This window comes from Nycticebus coucang, chromosome 5 (genome assembly GCF_027406575.1).
Source record: "Nycticebus coucang isolate mNycCou1 chromosome 5, mNycCou1.pri, whole genome shotgun sequence".
Lineage (NCBI taxonomy): Eukaryota > Metazoa > Chordata > Mammalia > Primates > Lorisidae > Nycticebus > Nycticebus coucang.
In genome coordinates this window covers 86,749,872-86,767,185 of record NC_069784.1, presented here as the reverse complement: position 1 = coordinate 86,767,185, position 17,314 = coordinate 86,749,872, and the positions used below count along the sequence as shown (strand labels likewise).

General features: G+C 41.2%; 1 protein-coding gene across 4 annotated transcripts in view; it reads right to left on the bottom strand.

Annotated features, from left to right (window-relative positions):
• Window positions 1–540: 540 nt before the first annotated feature.
• Window positions 541–17,314, bottom strand: part of FIG4 (FIG4 phosphoinositide 5-phosphatase) — a 120,932-nt gene continuing 104,158 nt past the window's right edge. For all 4 annotated transcript variants that reach the window (XM_053591538.1, XM_053591536.1, XM_053591540.1 and 1 more), the window contains one exon: window positions 541–823. In XM_053591538.1, coding sequence (XP_053447513.1) covers window positions 646–823 — 178 coding nt within the window. In that variant the 3' untranslated portion in view covers window positions 541–645. The remainder of the gene's footprint in view (window positions 824–17,314) is intronic.

Sequence of the window (17,314 nt, the reverse complement as noted above, 5' to 3'; positions counted from 1 at the left end):
CAAAGAACCCCTGTTTACTCTTTACTCAGATTTACCAATCTTAATATTTTGCCCCATTTGCTTTATCATTTCTTTTTTCCTGAACCCCTGGAGAGCATTTTTTTGTCCTTTTACCAGTAAGTATTTCAGTGTTTACTTCCTAAGAACAAGGGTTTTTTAGGCAATGACATTTTTGATCGAAATATAAAGTTACCACAAAAAAACCATAAGAATACATTTAAAAATATTAAGTATAAAGAAAAATACTCTGCCTTCATGGATGAGGATATGAAAAATTCTTCGCCTCCATTCCTCACAAGAGAGGAATTCTTTGGCCTATTTTGCTTACTTATTCCTAGACCTTGCCATAGTACCTGGCACACAGCAGGTGCTCAATAAATACTGGTTAAATTAATTTCTTCATGAGATCATGTGATACTATACTGACTACATTCTGAACAAAGTGTGTCTAAAATCAAGCAAAGACGATGACGGCCAAATTCTGCGTCACTCCTTTATTACCTATCACTTGGGATTTGGGAGTTTCAAAGAAGGAAAAGCTTCAGATGTGAAGGACTTTTGGGAAATGACCTTTCCAAGATGAGACAAAACATCTTCTAACCTAACAAAACAGGCCTTCTTGGTTCCCGCGGGGCCTGCACCCCCTCACAGGTAGCGGTTCCTGATGTACTCGCGGTACATGGCGGTGTCGTCTTTCCCCAGGGGCTGCATGCGACCCTGACTGGCCTGGATGTGGGCTTGGAAGATCTCTGTAGATTTCCTGTCCACTCTGGGGGGCTGAACTTCATAAATGTTGTCTTGCGAGAAAGCCGAGATGGGGGTTCTGCAACAGATGAAAGAAGAGGGCTGCGTTAAAGAAAATACAGGAAGGGGCACTCAAAGCTGCTACTAGTGACAAGCAAGTGGGAGTCCTCCCCGCGCCCCTGTGTCGGGCCCCTTCTGCCTGAAGGACAGAGCTGGGCCGGCACCTGCCTGGGAAGCCTCCCTGTCCCTCAGCCCCACACACCCTCTGCTCTGCTCCCATCTGGCTCCCTCCCATGACTGCGAGGAAGCTGAGGCGGGTGCTGTGCAGACTTGGCTCTTTTTCCTTGGCACATGACAGGTGCTCAAAGGCTTTTAAAGGAAGATTTAAAAGAGGGGATTACTAATAATTCCTACCACGTTGCTGTTGGGAGGAGTGAATGAGTTCATGTGTAAAGTGCTCACTTAGCACAGTGTCTGCACACTCTAAGTGCTCAGTAAATGGGAGCTGTTGTTGATAGTTACAGGTGCACAATGCCTTACCTGCAATTCTGAAATCCTAAAAGCCTTAACAGCCGAAAGTTAAATTTTCTGACCCACCCAAATTCATTTTATAGTACATCCTCATGAAATGACAGTAATCAACCCATTTCACATGAATATTAGTGTGTCTAATTATTGTACATGGCCTCAATTACATGTCACTAAGGTGTATGGACCAACTTGCTATGCTGGAGCCAATCCTGATTTCTCCAACTCATCTGGCCTCAGGCTTTTGGATGAGGCACTGTAGGTCTGTAATAGGCAGCTTCCTTCCATCCCAGAGTATTTGAAGTACCTACGAATCTTTCTATTCAAAAATATGCCTCCATTCCCACTGTACTCAGCCTGCCATAGTCTTGAAATTTCCATCCACCCCTGGGGGAAGGCACTGACTCTAGAAAGGTCTTGTCAAAATGCAGCTTGGTGTGTGACATTCTTAGCTGGGGGCAGGCCCTCAAGGGATGAGTCAACCAAGTCAGGTGTGATGCAGTGTCTACAGAGTGTGCATGCCCAGGAAGGTCAAGGAGAGGGCACCAGGGGGAGGACAGGAAACTAACAAGACATCGCCAGGGCCTTGGGTGCAGAGTGACGGCACACTTCACCACACGGCTCAGGGCTGGGCCTGTGAGGATGGGGGGTACTCCACAACAGGGTACCCGAGATAAAGCAGAGAAAGAAAATCTAGAGGATCTACCCTGCACGGCTGGGACCTAGAAGAATCACAAAGGCACTCCGATTCCCAGCTGTCTGGTTAGCTGGGACCCCTGGAGCTGTGGGAGAGTCCCTGAAATTAGAAGTAGAATCGGATCTTAGACCCAGTGGGGTCTGAACTTAGGATGTCAACATTTCACTGGAGCCAGGAGGTGTAGGGACATACACAGGAAGACAGAAATTGCAAAGTAAAGCCCTCCGAAGAGCTCTATCTTCAATTAAATGGGGTTCGTTCTTATTCCCCCAGAAAACTGTCAAGGTAGCTCACTAAACTTTGTCTTTATCTAGAACACAGACATGCCCTGAGATGGCTGGAGACTCTACATTAAATTACATTAGAATAACTCAGAACTAGAGGTGAACAGGCCGGCCTATCTGTAAATGTGGCTCTTCAAAGGTCAGCCATAAGGAATCTCAGCTACTTACAGTTGACTGGGACTTTAAAGACTTTGATAGGAAAGGAGGAGGTGACATTCTAATTATGGACAGAGTATGAGCACAGCAAAACCTGTATTATGTGAGCTTCCCAAACACTTATTTGTCTTCAACCTGGCAGGAAGCCATGTCAATGAGACCAAGAAGAAGGGCACCAAAAAAGGGTCTGGCAAAAGTTGAGACTTTTTTGGCTAAGTCTGAGCAACACCAACAACACAGAAAAATTATTTATAGCACAAAGTATGCAATGCCCTTACTAGATCTCAAAGAAAAGGTATGAATTTGTAAGGTTGCTGAATCTTTTTTAGTAGATTTGTCGTCAGATCTACTAGATGAAAATAGTCTGTATGTTTGTGCTGTGTATATAGATATGTATTATTTATGCTTTATATCCATTAATATATATGTATACCTACTCTTTAAACACATCCAAGGAAAGGGCCACATACATATTTCCACCATCCCCACCAAGTGAGGTACATCAAAAGAGACCACGTGAACTTTTACAATATCCACCCTACTGGGCAGATTTTGGAACAAAAATATAATTGATGAGCATAGGAGGGGGTGGAGCCAATAAATCTAGATAACACATTGTAACATTTACTATTTACTTAGAGACGAAACAGCATGCCCTTAAAATATGACTGCTTTTATTTTACACAGTTATATAGAAAAGATCAATGTGATAATAAAAGAACCTTAGAGGCTGCTACAAGGTTGTCAGAGTTTGCAGTTGAAATGTATTACATCCTTGTATATATTAACTGAATATAAAAAAACTAACAACACTTATCCGATATCTGTCATGGATAAGTGCTCTTCATCTTTTTATTGTAAAGTAAAACATAGATACAAGAAACCACACAGAACATACAGAATTATTATAAGGCAAACATCACACAGGTGAAGAAACAAATTGTGGCAGCCAACCCAGAAGTCCCTTCAAGGGCCTCATCGCGTACACACCCCCTTCCCGCCTCTCACAAGTGGCCACTGTCCTAACTTCTACAGTAATCACTTCTTTGCACTTTTTAACAAGGATGCTTTCGTTCAGATGTGCATCCCTAGATTCTACCGTCCTTGCCTGCTTGGATCGGATCACTGCTCAGGATAAACAGCCGTTACATGTTTCCTATACTCTTCCTTTCTGAGAGTTTTGCCACCATCGCATGTTGGGAGCAGACAGGCCTTTTGTTACAAGAAGCTGCATCTGAACCTGATGACGAGAGGGACACATACTCAAGGATCCTGGATGTTGAGTGGGATGCAGTGACTCACGGGGGAGGGAGTGGGCTGTATATGTAGCAGGAAGAGTGAACCTGGACAGTGGGGTGGCCGGAGGGCAGGCTGCGACCCACGGCCGGGATTACACTCCTTAGGGGCCATGTGCGCCCCCCTTCCAGTGTGCAGAGGGGGAAAAGCAAAATATAATATCCAGACTCCCTTGCAATTCAGGTTCTAAATGTGATTCAGGTTCTGCCTGCCACTTGTACTCACATGGTGCTTTGATATGGAACTAAGTCATGTGGAAAGAAGCTGGCTATAGCAGGGGATCTGTTTTGCAGATGTGCGAAGGTAATATTGTCGAGTTGGTCACTGCATTGGTGCCTTTTGAATATATTGTCCCCCCCACCATCCATGGGGGATACGTTCCAAACCCCCAGTGGATGCTGGAAAGCATGGATAGTACCAAATCCTATACACACTGTTTTTTTCCTATACATACATACCTACGATAAAGTTCAATTTATATATTAGGCACCATAAGAAATAACAAAAACTAATAATAACGTAGAACAATTATGATGATATACCATAATAAAAGTCATATAAATGTGATCTCTCTTAAACTGTCTCATTGCCCTTGCCTCAAGTAATTAAAACCACGGGTTAGGGGGATACTGGAGAGCTGAGTGGCTGGTTCTGGAGCCAGCAGCTGCTGGGATGCTTCCAGATGAAGGCAGACACAGCAGCTACTCTGATGGTTTGCCACATGGTTCTGGGAGTCATTCCTGGAAGCTTAAACTACTGTCTGTTTCCTCAGCCCTCCAAGGATTCTGAAAGCCACCCCAAATCCTGTAATAAATCACGTTCTGTTTAATCTCCCTCGAGCAGATCATCTCTCCATAAGGGAACCCTGACCAACACGGTAGCCAACAGGTAACACACCAGCCCAGACCCCTGTTCCTAGAAGGTTCTGGCAGGGAGAGGGAGCTGCCGGGCAGAGGTCAGTTTTTCCCCATGCAGAGGGAAAGCACCATCCGTCATAGGCACATCCAGGAGAGGCAGTGGTTGGTAATTTTATGTTTTAGACATAGCCATTGATATTTTTTATTGGTATACTGATACTTCTTTAAACATATTCTCTGAGAACTATAAAGTGAAATGGCATCTGTGTTTTTCAAAGCACTTTTGGGTTTAGAGAAATAAAGCATGATGATTTTTCTGACCTAAAACAGGCAAAAAGCTTCCAATTTAGTATGCAATTTATAAACAGTATGGTTTCCTTCCATTTGTAGGACATACTGAAAACCTTGGTATAGAAAGAAAAGCAGTTTTCTCCGTTTCAGCTGTGTTTGTTATTACACTGTTCGGCTGTTCCGTGTGTAGGTCCTTACCCCATCATTTCAACCATTGTTTAATGAGAGCGCTTGGCGTGGAGCCCCAGGCTACAGTGACTGGTTACCCTGTGCAGCACCGGGTCTGTTCTGGGAGGGCTTTTCTGCCAAGTCAGGGCAGGTGGCACATTAAGCACGTGGCAGCTGTTCTCCAAGGGCAAAGAATGGACTGCTGCTCCAGAGCCATCCTTCCTTCCTGCCTGCGTGCAGGGCCAGACGCTCCCTCAGGGCGACTGGTCAGCTGTCACATTCACACAGTGACCCTGGGGAGCCATCAGTCCCTCCGAGCCTCACCTTTCCTGGAATAGAGAGAAGGAGGGGTCTGGCACTCCTGGAAACACGAACCAGTGGGTTGTGGTAATGGCCACGTGTCTCCTCTCCCACGTGGAGGGAATGACATGCTCCTTGCCTTCTTTATACCTGTGCGGATAGTCCCATCGTGTCCTGCTCATTTATAAACAGCTGCTGCCGAGTTGTCATGTCACATCATTATAGCTCTTGTAATCACCATCTTTTCTCTAGTAAACTTTTGATCTTAGAACCACTTCAGAGTCACAGAGTTATTACATACAGAGTTCTTACATATGCCCCACCTGATTTCTTGTGTAACTAAGATCTTCCATCAATGTGTGTTTTCGCAATTAACCAGCTGATGCTGATACCTCATTACTGGCTGAAGCCCACACTTGGTTTTTATCTGACATCCTTTTTCTGTCCCAGGATCCCATCCAGGGTATGTCACCTTTCATCATCATGCCTACTTGGGCTTCTCTCAGTGGTGACAGTTTCTGATTTGTTTTTGATGACCTTACAGACTGGAGGTGTTCTTACCCTCCATCGTTTTAGAGTTTTCCTTCACTTTACTAAGAATCAGAGAAAACTGTCTTTTGGAAGAAGTCACCAGGAGGATCATGAGCATTCCAAACAACACCTGGTTGTCCTGAGGCTCCCGAGAGTCACTTGTGTGGCTTCAACTCTGTCACTGGTAGTCTGTGATGGGGTGGCAGCTGCTCTGCCAGTGGACATGCAGAATGGCTGCTAAGGACGCTCCTATCAAGGACCCAGTGGAGCTCCCCCCACCTGGCTGCTCCCAACCCTCAGGTGGAGAATTCTAGTACAGATTTCCAGGCTTTAACCCTGGTGTTCTAGATCTGAATGTCTAGCAAAAAGGCCTTGAATTCTATACTTTTTTATCCTTTAACAAAATAGTGCTAATTAGATTTTTAATACTGAAAATTAAAAAAAAAAATGGCCTATCATCTGTTAGTATCCTTAATATAAAAAGAAGTCTAAGTATAGAAAATGTAAGGAGTAACCGAAAGTCTGAAAGGAAAATTGAGAGCTCCCTGCTAATCTCTTCTACTATTTTCTAAGGAAACTTTAGTTGGTCCTTGTTTGATTGTCATTTGCTTCTTGTTTGCCTTGGAATTTCTCTTTTAACAAGCTTCCCAAGATATTTCAGAATAACCAGAAATTTGGAACCCTTAAAAATTCAGCGTGGGGGAGCAGAATGTCCCTTTTAGTGCTGACATCCCTTACAAGATCAGAACGCCCTGCTCTTCCCCTTCCCCTCCTGAACAAGTCAGTCGTGAGCCATTAGGTGGGGGAGATAGCTCCCCGGGGGTGGGGTGGATGCTGGAGTATAAGTGGCATGAGGAGGGCATGCATATTAGCGGGGATGCCAGAGGGGGTAACCAGAGCCCAGGCAGAATAAGGGGGGACCCCTACAGCAGATAGATTCAGTGTGGGGAGTTAAGCCTGAACGGGGTGAGGAGGGGTCCATGTGTAAGGGCAACCTGAAGAGGTGTGTTAGAGGCTGTGCAGGGAGGGGGCAGGCGTGGAGCCCATGCAGCCGGGTGGCTTGGGCTGCAGGCATGGGGAGGACATCCCAGCAGGTGGGTGTTTGCACAGTGGGAGTCTAGCGTCAATGGAAGGTGTCCATGTGGTAGAAGGAGGGAATGCAGAGGAGGGGGGGAATTGGTTACATATGGGGATAATAGCTAAATAAATATAAAGGGGAATAAGAGCCACATTCCTCACTATTAGAGAGGGCAGTCACTAACATGGAAAGAGAGAAGGATAAAATAAAATAATCCCTGGATACTCTATAGTGAGAGATAGCAGAATGAAATTACAGGTTCAAATACATATATTTAGCTGTATTTTATTTATATTGATTAATGTATTAAATATATAGGTTTATATTGTATAATTTATAAAACAGATATGCCTGTACATATACTTATATATACAAGTGTATAAGTATATGCAAATGTGTGTATGTTTTCTGAGTGGGCCTGAAGGCAATTACCCTCCAGTGGCAACATACGCAGCTGGGTAGCTAGATCTTGGCTTTAACACCATTACTCACTAAAAAGAATCAAGAATCCTTGGAGAAATAACTGATTTCAGGGTTGGGCTAGGCAAAGAACATGATGAGCCTAGAACATCTTGTGCCAGAAATTAAGGAAGTGCTCAAACAACGATGAGGACATGTCCAACGGACACAAGAGCCAGGCTAAATAAAGGGGTTCTGGGGAAATCGGGGACAATTAGAGCTATAAAATAAATAATATCAGTCATAGATTAAATCTCACGGAATAAATGGGAAATCAAGATCTCATATTGAAAAATGTTGAAAAATAAATCAATGAAACTTTTGAAAGTTTGATGAAGAAAAGATCTTTACATAGTTTCAAAGTAACTTTCATAAAATAGTCATTTATTTTTTAAAAAAGAACAACTTTACCGTTGAAAAGCACAGAAGACACCACTTTAATCAGAGATCGAAACAAACAGCATCAATAATGGCATGAACTGAAATTGTGCCCCCGAAATGGTGCAATGAAAAGAACCCCTCTACTGCTGTGATGGTCCTGCCTGTATTCATTACGGACCTTGAGACAGGTGGACAGCAACCTTGTGAGAGAACTTTGAACCAGAACCACCACACGAAGCCACTGCCAGATTCCTGAGCCTCCCAAACTGTGACACAATAATATTTCTTGTCTTAAGTACATAATCAGGAAATTAACATCAATACATTGCAACTGTCTAATCTTCAGAACCGGTTCAAGTTTTTATAAATTGTTTCAAAAAGCCCTAAATTGCAAAAGAATCCAGTGTAGCATCTCATGGTGCGTTTAGCTGTCATGTCTCTCTGGTTTCCTTCATTCTGGAACAGTCTCCCTCTCTCCCTTGATTTTCATGACCTTAACACTTAGAAGAATACAGACCAATTATGTTGCAGAATGGGCATTGATTTGGGTTTGTCATGATTATCCCAGGTTGTGAATCAGGGTATGACAGTGTGGTAGCCAGCCTTCAGACTGGGCCCACCTCCTGTTACTCACACCCTGATGTAATTTCCTCCCACATGGTACCACAGCTGATTTTGGTGACTGAGAGCATGCAGCAGAAGTGATGGGTTATAGCAATCTATCAGATTTCTCGATAGCCAACAGCCAGGGAGAAACTGGAATCTGCCAGCCAAGTGGTACGCTCGGCAGTGGATTCTCTAGCCCTGCTTTAGCTTTGAGTTGCAATGTACTGATGTTAATTCCCGGATTTTTGTAAAATATTCTTATATATAATAACCACAAAAGTGGTAGGGCGAGGATATCAGGTCTGAAATTTATTCTCAAATGATTTGGTGGGGAGGGATATTCTCTGCTCTGTAATTGCAACTTTTAGATAAGTTTAAGATTATTTTCAAGTTAAATGCATATAAATTAAAAAGGCCAGTGAGAGAAAATTTAAATTATCATAAATTAAACCATAAGTTTGGGCTATATGAAACTGCTATTTTTGCAAGTCAAAAATATGTGAATATTGGTAACTTGATATGGTTCCATTTCAGATAAAACATTTCCAACAAACTAATCAACATCAGAGATAATGAAATTCTAGATTTCAATAAAAATGCAAAACAATTCACAGTGCCCTTTCGAAGATCTGCCCTGCCATTACTCAGTCATTGTCCAACTTCCTTAGCATCTGTCTCCCTGCAGACTGCTTGCCGTGAGCACCCGGGGGCTGTGCCGTATGAACTCGAACCTTAGAAACTATCCCTTCCTCGATTTCATAACCCCCTCCAGATACAGTCCTATTTCTCTTCACCCTTTATAGCCACATGTTTTGAAAGAATGGTTTTTACTCCCATGTCCTCTTCCCATTTTTTCCAAATATACTCGAAGAGGGCTTACAAGGCTACCACCCATAGAAGCTTTCTCATCAAGGTCATCGATAACGTTCCTATGGCCAAAATCAACATTTTTCTGTATTTGCCACTGTCACTGCCCACTCTTTCCTTCTTGAGACACTTTCTTCTCTTGGCTTCCATGAAGCCACACTCTTCTTGAGTTTCCTTCTATTTCCCTCTTTGCTTACATCCTTGCCTGCTACAATTTGTCTTCCAGAAAGCACCCATAGTCATTTTAGAGATGTAAATCAGAACACACCACTCTTGACTTACAACACTCCAGCAGTTTTCCACTGAATGGTTCTGGAGTGACAGCTAAGCTCCCGTGAGAGGTCCTCTGGGATGGGGGTCCCTCCTTAGGCCTTACTGCACCCATAGCACATTCCCCGTGCTGCTCGCCCAGCCTTCTGTTTGCTTCTCCGACAGGTCAAGTTTGTTCCCGCCCTGGTCTCACTGCCCTGAACACTCCTCCCCACAGGCTTCTCATGGCAGACTCTGCCTCTTCATTCAAGTCTCTGTGGAAATATTAACTCCTCTCAGAGAGATCATCCCTAAAAACCTAATCTAAGATAACTCCTGACCTTACCTACCCCAAACACTCTCTCCCATTCCCCTGGTGTGTGTTCTTCAGGGCATTTATCCTCATAGGAAATGGCTATACTTGGGTCAGTGCCTGTCTGCCCACACCAGCAGGAGCGCCAGGGAGCTTGTCAGCCTTGCTCTATACTGCACCCCCAGTGTCCACAACAGGGCCTGAGAAAGCGCAGGTGAACAAAGTGGTATTTGGTGAACAAAGTGAATCGCCTACTTTCTGTGTCAAGCTGTTAATGACTCCAGCTATTACCTGTGACTCCTGGCTGTGATAATAATTATAGAATCTTAGAAACGACCTTTGCTCCAAATCACCTTCTACAACATTAGGCCACAAGAAGAAACTCTCCTCAACACGGCTGGTGGAAGGTTATCCAGCCTCTGCATGAGTACTCTCGGTAATGGAAGAACTCATCAGGACTTTCAGTAATGGAACATTTGTTTACATGTCAAAGAAAGATTTTCTCTTTACCAACCCTAAATCTTCCTCCATATGTTCTATTTATTGGTCCCTAAAGCAACTCAAAAAGCCCTGATTCACCTGACAGTGATCCAAATACGACTTGAGGGAATGATCAGCTGACTCCTCATGAAAAATTAACCAACGATGTGCCTGAGAAAGGTCTGCAAAATTTTAGCAGTCAGGTTTAAAGAAATAAAACCTTTCTAAGCATCTTATCTGCAAACTACAGCATAAGAGTGACGTTGGATATTCAAAAAATACAGTCTCATCTCTGACAGCTGTCTTTCTGTTCTCTAAACAGTCTGCTTCTCTGCATCAGCCCCTTTCTGCTACTGCATGAGCTCGAACAATCACAGCCAGCCAGGCCTACAGGCATCTTTCCTGAGACAAAGACTTATCTTTTTCAGGACATATTTGCCTGTGTTTCCATTTCTGAGTAAATTTTACATTTAATAAGATGAGATAAAATTCTTGTGATGTAACTGTTTGCTAATGAGCTTTGTGGCAAGGGCTCCTTACCAAGGGCATGAAACAATTTATTCTACGGGTATTCTACCAGCTCTCAGACAGTTTGGATCTCACAGCCCTCTGGGCTTTCAATGTGTGTGCAGAAACACGTCTGTTGTGGTTAAATAGGCAGCACTTTAGTGCCAATGTGTATCCTTTGCTGTGACTTACACAATAGATTAAGCACTGTAGTGTTGTTTATATACAGAATGCTTAGTCTCCTGTGAGTGAGTGAATAAATAAACCAATGAACCGGCAAAATGAAGGTCCTTATCCAAGCACTAAACCGCTTTATAGATAAGGGAGCCAGGGCCCACACAGGCAAGGACTCAGCTCATCGGCGCCAGACACGGGGCCAGATCCCAGGGCTCCTTATTCTCAGGCCTTGAATTCTTGCCATAGATTCACGTGGAAATAAATGAATTTCTTAATAAATGAATTTCCAGTTAACTGGGTTAAGTACAGAGGATATTTAAAATGTTGCCTTTAATAACTAAGTCACTGTGGTTGATGTCCCCATATCCATGTATCCTAAATGATTATTCTAGGCTAGTCACAGACAGATGATGGCCCGGTGGCAATAACACACTTAGGGGTTGGCATATGGCCCCATCCTGGCCATTCAGGACATGAGGAGAAGTCTGCTGAGCATGTTTGGGTTCTCCCTGCTCTGAAGAGGAGACACAGTGAAAGCGCTGCCCTTGGCCTGGCCACTGCTGTGCCTGGTTATGGCCCCTGGACCTGCCGCAGCCATCTCGCTCCTGCTCTGTGGGTGAGGCTGCCCTGAGCAGAGAGAGGGGAAAAACCTGAACACGTCGTGGTCACATGAAGCTCCTGATTGAACCAACTCTGCAGGCTGCCCTATCTGTAAACTTTCAGTGATGTAATACGATACATTATTGTACCGTTTAATCAAGGTGAGTCGGATGTTTTGTTATTTGGAACTGCAAGTCTCATAAGACGTTCAGATCTTTGTGTTACAGAAACATTTAAAAAGAGAACACTTGCTTCCTTAATTCTTTAAACAATAATAAACCATAGAAAATAAATATTTCCTCGGCTGGTCAGGGATATCATCTTGCTGGCAAATAGCATGGAAGGCTGTCATATAATCAGGCCCTCGGTCACCTCAGTGCTACACACCAACCTCAGTGGTCAAATACTCTATGCTGACAAGCTGTCAAACTTTTTAATCTCAGGATCCCTTTACACTCTTAAAAACATTACTGAGACCACCCCCATAAGCTTTGGTTTATATGGGTTATATCTATTTATATTTACCATATGAGAATTAAAACAGAAATTAAGAAAAATTTACAAAAGTAACAAGTCCAGTAAATGTTAATTAACATAAATAATATTTTAATAAAAAAAATACTTTTCCAAACAAAAATAACTGGTGGCAAAAGAGGCAAAGTTTTACGTATTTGTAAATCTTTTCTACATCTGGCTGAAGAGAGGACAGCTGGGGTCTGGTGCCAGGTCTGCCATAACCTGCTGCTCTGGCTGAAGTATATGAAGCACATATGACTTTGTAGAGACATGTAGTTGGAAAAGGAAGGAGTATTTTAATAGCTTTCCAAATAACCAATAACCATGGGTGTTTTTCTTTGATCCTACAACAAAATCTGACAAGTTTCCTAAAGTTACAATGTAGCACTGAAACCATATCAGTGAACTTTTCTTTTTTCTTTTTGCAGTTTTTGGCCAGGGCTGGGTTTGAACCCCCCACCCTTGGCATATGGGGCCGGCACCCTACTCCTTTGAGCCACAGGCGCTCTTCTGTCTTAAAATCCATTGATTTGATATCTTACACTGAAAATGGATTTTTTAAACCATGGCAACACATTTCATTATACAATATCAAAAAATCATATTTGTTAAGATCACTACTGATCTTATATTTAAAAAAAAAATCTTTATTGCTCATGGCAGTAGGCACAAATTTCCCAAAATTCTGATTTGCACTTGAAAGTCTAACTTTATCATTGGTAACAAATACTGTCAATTACTTTCATCGGAGTTATAGGCTTGCTTTGTTTATTTTTTTGAGAAAATGCTGAATACCCAAGCCTGAAGGACCATAGTTCTGTCAGTCATTATTTTAACTGATGTTCCATGAAGCAAGTGGTGAGTTCAGCTCACAACTTACATAATCACACAAATCCTTTTCTTCAAGACAGCCACAGTACTTAGATATGCAAGAGGTGCTTTTTGTATATTTCCTATTTTTTCACAAAGACTACACAAAAGACATGTATTCAAGCATTGACAATAATTTTTTTTTACTGCTTAGTTAAGATTTAATTAAGCACACATAATTGTTATTTTCTTCTTTTATTTCCCCTCTCTCTCCTTTTCTTCCCCCTTTCCCCCCTTTGGTGAGAATGTGTAACAAGTGAAGAAATAATGGTCACCAATACAGTTTGGTGCCACGGCCTTGATATTACAGACCCTCTGAAAGGGTCTTGGAGGTCCCAGACGTCCACAGGTCACATTCTGAGGACGGCTGTTTTACGCTTTGTATCTTTTCCTTCCCTTCCTTAGGTAACAAGCTGCTATCCATGCTTTCTGCGCGAGCTACCTCACTTTTAGCTGCACACAACAGGGGCGTGGGTTAGGTAAATTCCAGTTGCCTAGCTCAGGTGATTGTGTTATTGAACTCTGAGGTTGAGTCCCAAAGAAATGGGAGTCCCCAGTTTTAGCACTTAAAAATTATGTAACTCTGAATGAACTACTGATCCTCTCTCCAGGCCTTCTTTTCTTATAAAATCAGAGGTTGGAATCTAATGATCTCTAAATGTCTTTCAGTTTTCAAATTTCATGGTCCTAATATGCTACACACAAACACAAAACCTTCTATCTCTAGAAGTCATTATAGACAGGCTAATTCATTTCCTCATTATGAAATGGTTGGGAAATATATTCAAGGTTTCAGATGTTAAAACAAAAGGGATAAAAGGAAATGATAAACTTAAATAAACAATAAATGAGATTTAATTATATCACCTGCATGATTTATAAACAAAACAGTAACTGATTCTGTTCAGCATGACTAAGGCTAAGAGAGTAGTAAAACCTACTTTGATAAAACCATTCTAACAAGTGAAAGCAAAAATGTTGGGACTATAGGAAAAATAACAGAAAAGAGCAAGCAAGATAAAATTATTGATCTAAGAACCTTCTAATACTATTTGACTTAGAGTTGCCAAAAAAAGACACCTAAAATGCATTTTTGTTTTTTCTATCTGTTAAACAATTACTGATGCTTCTGAGACTATCAGAACATTTTTCCTAGCTCTATTCTATTATCAAAAATAAATGTATTTGAGCATACTAACTCTATTTAATTTACTGTTCTATTTGCAAACCACATGATAAAAGTAGTTATCAACTTAACTATCTTTTGAAATAAGCCAAAAAGAGCTTTATTTTCAAAGAAATATATTACTCTGATGTACAATACTTAAAAAGCAACATTTCATTTGATTTTGACATATTTAACATGATTATAAAGAGTGAAACAAGATAAAGAAAAGATCATCTCAATCCCTTTTTTCTCTGGGAGAAGGACAGGATCAATTTTATTTGGGATTTAATTAGTATTTTGGCGACATCACACATACAGAATAGAAATTATGGCCCTTCAGTAATGGATATAAACTATCTTATAAAGAGTATTTTTGCAAGCTAATTGAAGTGGGTTAGAGAAGGAAGATTTTTAAGAATATAAACACTTCTACTCTTTCCAACTGAGATCAAACCACAATAGTTTTTTTTTAATTATAAGCTTTTAAGAATAAGTTAAATATAAAAACAAAGTAAATCTTCTTTCAGAGCTTCCTGTATTTATAAACAACAAGCAATGCAAATCAGGAAATCATGGTTTTTTTCTAGGCATGCTGACCAAGCGATTTTGAGAGCTGATTACATAGAAGGGGAAATTTTCTCATCAAGAGCTTCAGAAATTTGGTAGTAGCAAGGAATCAAAAATCAGAAAATCGGGTGGGGTGCAGAGGCTCACACCTACAATCCTAGCACTCTGGGAGACCAAGGCAGGACGATCCCTTCAGCTCAGGAGTTCAAGATCAGCCCGAGCAAGAACAAGACTCCGTCTCTACTGAAAGTAGGAAAAATAAGCCAGGCATTGTGGTGGGTGCCTGTAGTGCCAGCTACGTAGGAGGCTGAGGCAGGAGGACTGCTAGGAGTCTGAGGTTGTTGTGAGCTAGGCTGCCACCAAGGCACTCTAGCTTGGGGCAACAGAGTGAGACTGTGTCTCGAAAATAAAGAAAGAAAAAAGAAAAAGAAAATTATAGTCCATTTTAGCCTGTCTACGAACATAATGTGTAAGTTAGACAATAAGGAAAACAATAGTTTGTCAATTGAGAAAATCAAGACATGCCTGATAAGAACTCGGAGTTGCTGCCTGTAAAACTGGAAATAAACCAATAAAGCATCGCAAAATAAAAACTTAACAAACATTTATCATTTGTCTTGCCATCTGTTTCAACTTGTTAACCCTGGCAGTTCCCCCTCACGTATAATTACTGCATAATGTCCCTAAAAGAGGTAAAAATATTGAATGCCAAATTTTACTCATTCATATTTTATTTAATGCTTTTTGTGTACCTGGTAGCCTGCCAGGGACTAGGTATAAAAAGACAGATGAGCCCTGCCCTCAAGTAATTCATTCATATAGTCTTTTTACATTAATTTTAGATTTAAAATACCACATAGTGGGTTCCATTTATCAAGGACTTTTTGTTCCTATAAAATTGGAAGGAGGCAGAAGGAGGTTAAATTATGAAAATAAAATGCAATTGATTTCCTGGGTATTATTTCTCAAAAATCTTCATAAGACCATAGGGAAAATAAGGCTATTAAAATATTTAACATAGAAAATTACTTGTATAATACTAAAAGATCTGTTGGTAAATTTTACACACAATTAGGACTTAATGGGGCCTATACTTTTTTAAAATATATGAAAGCCCCAAAGGGTTCTGAGTGACATCTAGAATAGCACAGCTATACTTAAATGTAAAATTGCGATGTGTTTTCTTGTATTTCAGCCAGAAACGTATTGAAAGACTTCCAGCATTCGCTCAGAGAAGACAAGGAGTATAAATACATCCTACCTGGACACGCGTCTTCATTATACAAGAGGAAGGGCTGTCAGGAAGCCACAGTGTCACAGCACAAGGCTCGGTAATCACTTCACTGGCCCCGAATCATCCTACGCACCTTCCACACACAAAAGTGATGGCAATTTGGTAAACTAACAAAATAACAAAAGGTTAAATCATTGCACAATGTAGTTCTTATGTACAAAGCAATGAAAACCAATGAGTAATACCCTTCGCGTGGCTGTATCAGATATCCAAATCTGCTTTCTCAGGATTAACCTGCTTGGTCATGTAAAAAATAAATGTTTGGGGATAAAAACGTATTTTAAAACTGTAACAAATTCATCATCTCTATGGCAATTGAAGGATTTTTTTTCCTTTAATTTGACATGGATCCCGGAAAAATTTAAATCTGTGTAACTTAAACCCCTTTCAAGAAAGTTTAATTTACTTCTTTTTAAATCAAGAGCAGAAAAAAAATCTAAATTACTGAATCTCTCTAATCTAAAACCTCTTGAGCCACAGATGTATCATCCTGGATGTCCTGTTAGTGTCTGAAACTCACCACCTTAGCCCTGAAACTTGCATCTATTGTGTATTTGTTATCCTGGTAACTAACCACTATAGCTAGTCAACCAACCTATGAAGCCCTTGGCCTCTCACACACCCTGAAACCTCATTTAGTACTAAGTTATGAGAAGCCTTACATATTCTATCTTTAAAAAATAATCCCCTTCTCTATTTCCACTGCCAATAGCCGATTCCAATCATTTTCTTGTTCTGATGTTTCCAACAGATACGCTGCTTATCGCCCTCCCTCTAATCCATTTGCCATGCTATTTTCTAGAGCGACCTTTCCAAAATGCAAATATAAGCCTGCCACTCCCCTGATTAAAACACAGCTTTTAGGATAGGGTCGTACTCTCTCACTCGGCTTCTCTTCCTGTTTCTCCCTGTGTCTCTCAGTTCCCACACAGAATTACTTACGGCTCTCCCTCCAAAAGTGGTGCATAGGACGTAGGCTCAAGACCACATGGCCATGTCAAGGGGGCACACGTACTTACGATCTCACATGAACCTGAGAACGTTTTCATAAATGAAATGTACTCTGGTGAATTGTACTCGCCAGAATAAAGGCACAGGCAATATGCTAATTTTTTTTTTTTTTGGCAATACATTAAGTATTAAAAATTTACAGTCATTTTAGATAACTTAAATCCATAACATGAATACCTACAATTGAATTTCATTTATTATTTCATATGTGCTAAAAAACCTTTCAGGATAGCCTTCTGCAAAACTTTAACAAGTTCACTTGTTCCAATAAATTTAATTTGTTTAACAACAGCAGATGCTATTGCAGATAATACTCAAA